The sequence below is a fragment of the Salmo trutta genome, chromosome 16, assembly GCF_901001165.1.
Source record: "Salmo trutta chromosome 16, fSalTru1.1, whole genome shotgun sequence".
Classification (NCBI taxonomy): domain Eukaryota; kingdom Metazoa; phylum Chordata; class Actinopteri; order Salmoniformes; family Salmonidae; genus Salmo; species Salmo trutta.
In genome coordinates, this window is record NC_042972.1 from 28,504,833 (window position 1) to 28,514,307 (window position 9,475).

General features: G+C 39.1%; 1 protein-coding gene across 6 annotated transcripts in view; it reads right to left on the reverse strand.

Annotated features, from left to right (window-relative positions):
- LOC115150485 (homeobox protein Hox-C6) overlaps window positions 1-4,158 on the reverse strand; it is a 59,886-nt gene extending 55,728 nt beyond the window's left edge. For 3 of the 6 annotated variants that reach the window (XM_029693842.1, XM_029693844.1, XM_029693843.1), the window contains exon 1: window positions 3,270-4,158. In XM_029693842.1, coding sequence (XP_029549702.1) covers window positions 3,270-3,810 — 541 coding nt within the window. In that variant the 5' untranslated portion in view covers window positions 3,811-4,158. Of the gene's footprint in view, window positions 1-962; window positions 1,999-3,269 lie in introns of those variants that run through there. The other 3 variants (XM_029693837.1, XM_029693841.1, XM_029693840.1) reach the window with 3 other exon arrangements.
- Window positions 4,159-9,475: the final 5,317 nt, after the last annotated feature.

Consider the following 9,475-nt stretch of genomic DNA (forward strand, 5'->3'; position numbering starts at 1 on the left):
AGCCAATTTAGTCCAGCGACCAAGAAAGAAAAATAAACGCCAGAAAAGATACTTCACACACCTCAAATGAACTTATCGGGTAAAATATGCAAAAGATTACGCGGCAAATTAGTGTGGCGTCCAGAGGGTGTCCAAAAATAGCACCATGTCACAGGGGAACACTTGTATCGCCGTTTGTTGTGGGTTACATACCCACAACACATGGCCAGCATGACCCATCTAAAATACAACATAGAGCACCAACTCAGCTAGATCAAAATAATATAGCGCACTGCTCGGCTCACAATAGCCTCAAATCAGTGACCGAAAGTTTGCATTAGTTTATTACAAATGATTTCGTAACGTCAACAATGTGTAGACTAGGCCCTATATTCGCGATTTATGCTATGGAAACAGCCCACTGGGCAAAGACATCAATTCAAAGTCTATTCCACGTTGGTTCGACGTAATTTCATTGAAATGCCGTGGAAATAACGTTGATTCAACCAGTGTGTGCCCAGTGTTAACACTCATATAGACTACATCTGTATTATAAAATAGTGTTGTCTCTAGGCTACAAGAAGGCTAAGTAAAAACTATAAAACACCTCACGCGGTGAACTAGCCTACGTTGTTTTAAACTACGCACGGATAGGCCTATGCCACATTGTTGCACGAAATGCACTCTCAATGCACACCTCCGTTATACCTGAATCTCAATAATCAAGTTAATATGTGTGGCATGTTTTGTTAAATGACCACCAATTAGAAATATGGCCAGGCCTGGACAGATGACGGACTGAAAACGTTTCAGTGCCAGAATAACACGCTAAAGCCTTTCCTTGAAATAGTTACAATAATCTTAAATGCGTATGATTGGATAACACGTATAAAGGAAAGAACGCGATGCAATGCGTTTACACAAGGCCTCAAATGTCACCTTATTTCCCCCCAGAATCATTCACATTTCAGAAAACACAGCGGCTGGAAGTGGTCAGGAAACGTGCTTTATAAAAGGAAACAGAAAAGGAAGAATAATGAGTTAAAAGACACATCTGCTTTCAATAAGGAGTAGTCCGTATCTAATGCTAGTCTGTAGCCTATTGGAATTGTTGAATTACTTATATCCCAACAACAACGGCGAATTATAGTTTTGTACCCTACTCTCTTGTCAAGCCATCTCAGAATGTCATTTTTGCAAGTGTTAATATTTATGATAAAGGTAAGGTTTTAACGTTTTAATATTGACCCAACAAAGACAGGAAATTAGATTATTTCGGATAGAAAGATGAGCACAATCTACATTATAACGTACAAATGTAGCGTCGAGAGAAAATAATATAAAAACCATACAACAAAATCTATATCCACATAGGCCTAGACGAAACACAAGACACACGTTCCATGTACTTCGTGTACAAAACATTAATTTAAACTTGAATAGGCCAAAGATGCAACATCTACAAAAATACACAGGTTTTGTTATACACAGTTATCCAACTTGACCGTATACCTTTCTTTACTAATGTCCTATTCGTGTCTTGACTATGAAGCAGTAATAAAGGATAAATAGTCAAAACAAGCTGCATACTGTCACAGAGAGACGTGGCCCCAATTTGCAATGTGCTACTTTGTCAAGAATAGGCCTATAGATCTCAATTATATCAGATCAAAAAGGAAAACTATAGCTCTCAAGAGGAGAGACCATTGGAGAGGAGAGAACATGAGTGACATTTTTTCTGAAAGTGTACAAGTCAATTTGTCCATACAGCACGTTACTGCTCATTGCTTTCTGTCTACTCTTTATTCATTTTCTTCATCTTCATTCGCCGATTCTGGAACCAAATTTTGACCTGTCTCTCGGTCAAATTAAGAACCCGAGCGACCTCATATCGACGGTCCCTGGTAAGGTACATATTGAACAAAAACTCTTTTTCGAGTTCGAGAGTCTGATATTTTGTATAAGGACACCGTTTCTTCCTCGTTGAACGAGCGTGTATCCAATTCGCCACCGGGTTGCCTGTAAAATGATACATCAGAAAAAAGTAAATACATTGAGCACTTTTGCTGACCTTTTCCAGTGTATAACCCAAAATCATTATCATAAACACTTCGACAAAGAATAGACCAACGGAGAGCAGGCCTACTCTCTTATACATGTTTTGGGGGAATACGTCTATGGTTCAATATAATCCATGTACATTGTCAAATGTGTCATCAATGTTTTCCTTAATAATTATAAATAATCATCTCTCTTATAGACATGATCCATCTTCAACAGTGCTAGAAAAGGGCCGAGTCATAAAACTGTGAGTGCACCCGTTTGCTTTATTGGCCCATAAAATATTTTAAAAGCCTTTAACTTCAAGTCTCGGCAGGTCTGCAACCGAGCCAGCTAGATGCATTTCACCCTGGTATTCCTGTTGTGGCCTAAAATATTCTGTTCTGTGTTTATTGTAGGGCGTTTTCTCGGTGTTGTCATGTTTTTAGAAGTACTGATATGAAGAAACGTCCATATCAATGGTTCTGGTCCTTGCTGAATAGGCTGTATTTGAGCAAAGTTATGTTTTGTGATTTGCTCGGCTTCGGTTGTACCAGAAAGTTGAATAATCACGTGAAAAATCTGCCATTATTGACCAAATAACACGGGGCAATAAATAAGTAGAAGTTTACATTGAATGAAATGAAATGAGCCATTATAATCATACTGCAGATAAAAACCATGGTGACTTGGTGGTTTCTGCAAACATGGATCATCCTATTAGCTTGTTGGTTGATTTTAGGCTTCTGGATGTGCATTTCAATCGAAGGCTATAATAACAAATAATAAAAGTATAATAATCCACTATAACACAAAGCCTAAATCAGGCCACACCTCTTGTGTATAAATTACACAACATCAAATGTCTCGATAAGTAAAATAAAATATGCTTTTACGCACAAAAAAATGCTTTTAGGCACAAGTTTTGGCCATGTAAGAAGACAGTGGAGTGGAATTTACTAGAGATTCTGATCTCGCCAATGAAAAGCTTGCTTCCAGTTTCCCCATTGTATAGCTGTTTTATAGCTAATTCATATTTTACAACCTTAAGGGGATTGGCGTTTGTCCTGTCTAACACTGTCTAACAGCCCCAGTTCCCCTCTCGTTCAAAGGGAAGAGAAAATAGACGACCATTTCGTTTTATAGCGGGACAACAACCACGAGCAAAAACCCCATGGATGACGAACACCGCCACCTCACACACAAACGACTCCTATACCCGTTTGTAGACTGGCATGGCTTCCACTTACTTGGGTCGAATTCTGTCTTGTCGTCTTTGTGCTTCTCGGAAGCCAAAACCTCCGACTCTGGAGAAGGGACGCTCTGCTGGGCCTGGTCTAGGATGTCCGCGCAGGTGTTATAGAAATAGTCTGGGTATCCGCAATTGTTGGAGGTGATGCAGTCTCCGGCACTGGGCTGAGGGAAACCATCCGGTTTGAGTCCGTAGTGTCTGCAGTTAGCCGGGTAGCCTGGAAAGGATACTGTTCCAGATATGGGCTCCAGCCATGAGCGAACATACCTCGAGTCCGTTCCAACATGAGGTTGGTGGGTGTATGGGTGGTAGACCACTGAGGATTGGGAGTGAACTGGGCCCCAGGAGGAGGTAAAGACAGAAGGTTTCGGCGCAAAACTGCAGGAGGGATAATCGGAGCACCCTGGTACTACTGTCGTCTGACGCGAGCGGGTGGGGAGAAGCTCTCGGGCTGAGAACCGCGACGCCAGCACATCCTCGCGCTCATGGTTTATCCAAGAATCCACATAATAATTGCGTATGTGACCCGTGGTCGACATGGCGATGCTCTGGTCTCTTTTACATGCATCAGATTATTAGATGGAGTATATGTGTACTTTTATTTTACCCCTAGAACAATCAAGGCAGGTAATTATTTATCCCGGGGTTCTTTGACTCTCATTGGCCACGGTTGAACACGTGATTATGTTTACCCCAAAATGTTACAGTCGATTAATGCGCAAGCAGTCACAGGTCAGGGGTGTGTGTACCTCAAACCTTTGAATGCTATTTATGTACAATAATGATATTATATGAGCAATCATTAAGAAGGATTCACCACCTATAATGTTTTCGTTTTTCCTTGTTGTCCTAAAAGCATGGAGAACTGACTATCCCCTTGTATTGGAGCATGAGGTACGTTGATCACAGTGCATGAAGCACTATTTATCGATGTAATTGTCGACAATTTTAATAATTATTGAGGTAAAACAGCTTTGGAAAATAAGAATTCAATTTTCCTCTAGAGTTTTTTTCCAATCTTAATGCATTGTATAGACTTCGATGGGTGTAACATGCACAATAGCAACAATAGATTAAAGATCGAAGAATATAATAATATACGCCACATGTGTGATTCACATGAGGCTTTTATGTTGTAGAAACACATAACACACGGTGCATATTGTAAAACTTTGTGACTGTGTAGAGATTCGGAACACTTGTTCACCACTGCAGCTAAATTCGGAGAGAGGCCGCTCATGTTTTATGTCCCTCAATAAATGTTTACGAGAACCATTTGATTTTTCATAAACTTGTGGTTAATAAAAAAAACTCTACCGAGTTATTCATAACACATAAACCGAACATATTACCAAAAGAACAAGATGCGAAATACAACTATGGCAGGAGTTATATAAAAACAACATTCAACAAAAATGTTTTGCAGGAAAAAACAAACATGCTAAACCTATATTGCAGAATGGAATTGGGCATCACGGGTCTGAGCGACAGTCAAAAGTAGAAATAGGCCTATAGACATATCCTACAATGAAAAGTTGGTTGGATAGTTGTGGGTGAATATATATTTTTTAAGGATAAAGCTCTTTATAACCAGACAGGTCACCCATGATGCAAGTCAGTATTCGACGTCCATCCATGTCTCAGGATGTCGGGAGATGACGTGGAAACCGCCCACTAGAGGCAACAGTGGGCGCTGTTTTGCTAGGGCGTTGTGGATGGGGATGGCGGATGGGCTTAAGCATCTGCCTCTGGTTCAAAAGGTTGCATGTTCACATGTTGTTTTAAGCCTATCCCAAACTTGAAACCTTACCTTAACCATTCGTAGTTAATGCCTCACCATAAGAATTCGGAGTTAATGCCTAAACTTAACTGTAACCTAAAAAATGTGGACTTAATGCCTAAACTTAACCTTAAACACTTCGAAATGTTATGTTTGGAACAACTTCGAAATGTTATGTTTGAGAAACATGGATGAACGTCTAATTCTGACGTGAGGCTTTGAGAGCTTGTTGTGATAACAGCAAGTAGCCTATAGGCCTACCACAATACAATGTGTTTTTGATCATGTAGGCCAGGGGTCTCCAACCTTTTCTAGCATGAGTGCTACATTTAGAAAAATTAAACGTGTCTGAGCTACTATTTTTTTCTAGCATTCAAATAGGCACATTCTTCTCCTCTCACATGTAACTCTTCCTGGGTCCTTAGTGTACAAGAGAAAGTAGTGCACTATAGTTTCTGTCAATATACCTGGTAAAATAATGGTTAATAAACCACTCTAAGGGGGGCCCAATAAAATCTGTGATGTCTTTCCCAAATTCTGTTTTATTTTTTTCCAAAATTATGTTTTCTCAGTTTTATTTTTCCTGGTTTTAGATTTTTTTAGTTTTTCACTCTCAAAATTACAATTGTTCATAGAGAAACAACGAGATTGTATGTTGAGTCATGTTAATACTTAAATCACATCAGAAGACCAGAAAAAAAACGATTTTAATTCCCCTTTAATTGCGCATCTACTGAGTGAGGTATGCAGTCTAATGTTCCAGTCTCCGCTTCTGCCCTAGTAATAATATGACAAACTGCCATGTGGAGTAAACACAGTTTAGTTTGGATTTAAGTGGTAATATTGCGAACAATCTGGTGTGCACAAATCCTTAAGAGTCTATTGATGCACCCGCGCGTCAAACTAATTAACATAATAGTTTAAGGTAGAGTTACAGTATCCGTTTTTGTTGTTTTTTTTTGGTCCCGCCTATGTTGGCCTTCCGCATCTGCAGTGGAAAAGTGTCAGAGCTACAGCACTGTTTGTCAGACCAGGAGACATCCTTAACATCGTCTGGAGAGTCTGAACCAGCCTACAAACTAATTTGATGAGACTCTGAGGAACACCATGGCATTTGTCTGAAGTCGGACTGAGGACACATGGCTCCCGAGTGGCGCAGCGGTCTAACATGCTGATCACACCACTCACGTTGCAAAATACATTTACACAAATATGTTATTCAATCATTGTACCCACACTGCCATTGAGCATCTGCGTTGCCAAGCACTAAAATAGAAGTCAGTTCTATTTGTGACGCTGAACGGATGCAAGTCCTGCCTCTCCCATCTCCTCATTGGTTAATAGAAGCAGATACCCATGTGCCATCTCCTCATTGGTTATACCCACGTGGGTGATTGAAAGATGAACTGAGGTTGTGGTCGTTTTGGTAATACTATGAAAGTTAGATGCCAATCGCCATATAAAGTCCAAACAAGAAAAAGCCTGGAAGGAGGAGAGATGACTAGAAACGATTCGGTTGACCGTTTTATGTGTGGATTAATTGTTGGAGTAGTGGACCTTCTGCATTTCAGGTAAAATATCAACTCAACATTTATATCCCAGGGCAAATTAGCTAGCAACTGCAATAAATGTTTAATCCTTTTTGACCTGTTCCCAAATTAATATAATTGGTTCAGAGTTTGTTTTGATATTAAAACCTGCGTGTCGTGATCACGTTTGGTGTGGGGGGACAAAATCAATTTGCGCACGATGGCGCACGATGGCGCAAGTGCGCGTCCGGTCTGGGCATGGTGTTAGGCACTGCATCTCAGTGCTAGAGGCATCACTACAGACCCTGGTTCGATTCCAGGCTGTATCACAACCAGACGTGATTAGGAGTCCAGTAGTGCAGCGCACAATTGGCCCAGCGTTGTCTAGGTTAGGGTTTGGCTGGGGTTGGCCGTCATTGTAAATAAAGAATTTGTTCTTAACTGACTTGCCTAGTTAAATATATATATAAAAAAACATGCCAACTTCTCTCTGTAGCGTCTGAACCATTTGGGTTACAAACTAATGTGACCCCACTATGAACACGAACATGATGGTGTTGTCTGTCTGCCTCTACGACCCCCCCACAACTCTCACAGGACTCGTCTGAAGGTAACCATGTACTGGTTTAAAAACTGAATGGAATTATGGAGGTAGTTTTGTGCCAACAAAAAAAAGGTTACATATGTGAACAAAAAACGAAATTATTTCCTGAGCTTATTCCTTATGAATTTTTTTTTACTGGCTGTTTTTCCATTTTTTTTGTATGTGTTATTCAATGCGTTTCTATGGGCTATAGTAATAAAGCCCAAATGAAATATTTGATCAAATAATGTTTTTATATTTTTGGGGATACCTACAGGTGTCCTAAAACCAAATAGCTAAATGATCCATAGTATGACCACCTTAAAACAATATGTCAGCTTAGAAGAACAGCCTCCCCACAAGTCTGTGCATGCTCTATCCATCTCCCAACCTCAAACTTTAAATTGTGCTCATCAGGAAACTCGTAAAATCGTCTCATATAAAAAAACAAGCACAAAAACAATTTACAAGAGTAAATTAAATAACCTTACCAAAATAAGAAACCTACAATTACCACAATATCTCTTTAAGAAATGTTTGGATTGGGTAGCCTAAATCTGGAAAGTTAGTAACATGATGAGCCATTGGGATAAGTATACCCTATATTGGCTTAGGACATTGGATATATAACTTCTCCAAAGATGAAGAGGTATGCATGGAGTACTAGGGAACTCTGCAGTGTCATTCAGTTGGGCCGCATTTAGATAGGCAGCCCACTTGTCATATTTGTCCCACTAGTTGGTCATTTGACCAATCACATCACATCTTTTTACATCAGATCTTTTTCAGAGCTGATCTGATTGAGCAAAATATCAGAATTCGGCTGCCTGTCTCGACGCAGCCTCTGTCGTTCAGTCTGGGTTAAGCCCTTTGCCACAACACTTCAACCTGCGTTTTTCTCTTTTCGCTGAGAATAGGGTGCCAAGGCTCAAATCACCTTCTATTCCCAAATGCAATATACTAAAAATGCAATAACACCTGTATTTTAAGATTTTACAATGCTGTCTTTTGAAACCTAATGGAAAAGATGGCTGACTGAATTAAGCCACTCCGATTAATCGATTCAATACCTTTAACAACTACAGACTAGCTACATGACTCTGTGACTGTTGTTGAGAAAACAAATAGACTGTTTGTTGCGCCTTCTCCAATCCAAAACTGAATCAAACTCCTTTGTTAAATGATCAGCCTAAGATCCATGTTAAAATATAATTTGCTGGAAATGATGTAGCCTTGTGCCATGCTGAACATCAAAAAGCTATGTTAACTGGTATATAAAACACAAAATGTTGGAAAAAGTAGGTCTAGGCTGTAGGCTATGTTCATTTGGTGAACCTATCAATCACAATAAAATGTAGGCCTGCCTACACATTAGAATTTGGTTTAGATTCTTATCCAAATTACATGTATACATGGGCTCGAATATATAGGTCATGGACTGGGGTAGCCATGACTTTATCGCCAAATAGATAGGTATGGAAATGTAACGTAATGTATAACAAGAGGCGATAATCGTATAGCCTTGATAATCGTTTTTCTTGCTATCTATTGCTGGCGTCCGAGAGCCAATGTTAATGCCAACAGACATCCAGTAGGGCTACACACCCAACCACTAACACACACAACAAATTACTACGAATAAGATCATCTCAAAAGTATTCTGTATGCAACCGTCAATGGTCAATCAAAATGCAACTTTTGATAGGCCTATATCCAGTTTTATGTTATTATCGATAATTGAATTGCTCGTTTTGAGAATATATTTTTACAACATCAAAATATCTGGATTAACTGATAATTTATAGATAAACAAGAATGTATTTGAAAGACAAATATTTAACATGAGCGTTGGTTTTGAATTGTGCTACTATTCGTGTGCGCAAACTCTATATGTCATGCGTAAAAGAATACTAGGCTATTTGCATTTCCTAAAGGCCTAAGCTTTGACTATATTATCATGATATTCATTGTCTCCTGATCTTGGTGGTAGGGATATTTCAAATATTCTATAAACATATACTTGTCAAATTATAAATAGGTGGTAAACAAATATATACTGAAAATTATCCATACGTTCCTCTGCATCAGCAATATGCAACAAAATAATGAAAAATATCTCCAAGAATTGTTTACACATTGACGTTACACATTACAACTTCAAACTAGGCCAAACTATACAATGATACATTCTACGTTTTTTTGCATGCTTATCTTTCCTTTCTCTTTGATTAGTTGTTTCTATTGTAGTGGCAATCCTTATCTATATCGTTTTTTTGTTTTGTTATTTTAGTGCCAACTATAGCAAAGCACTT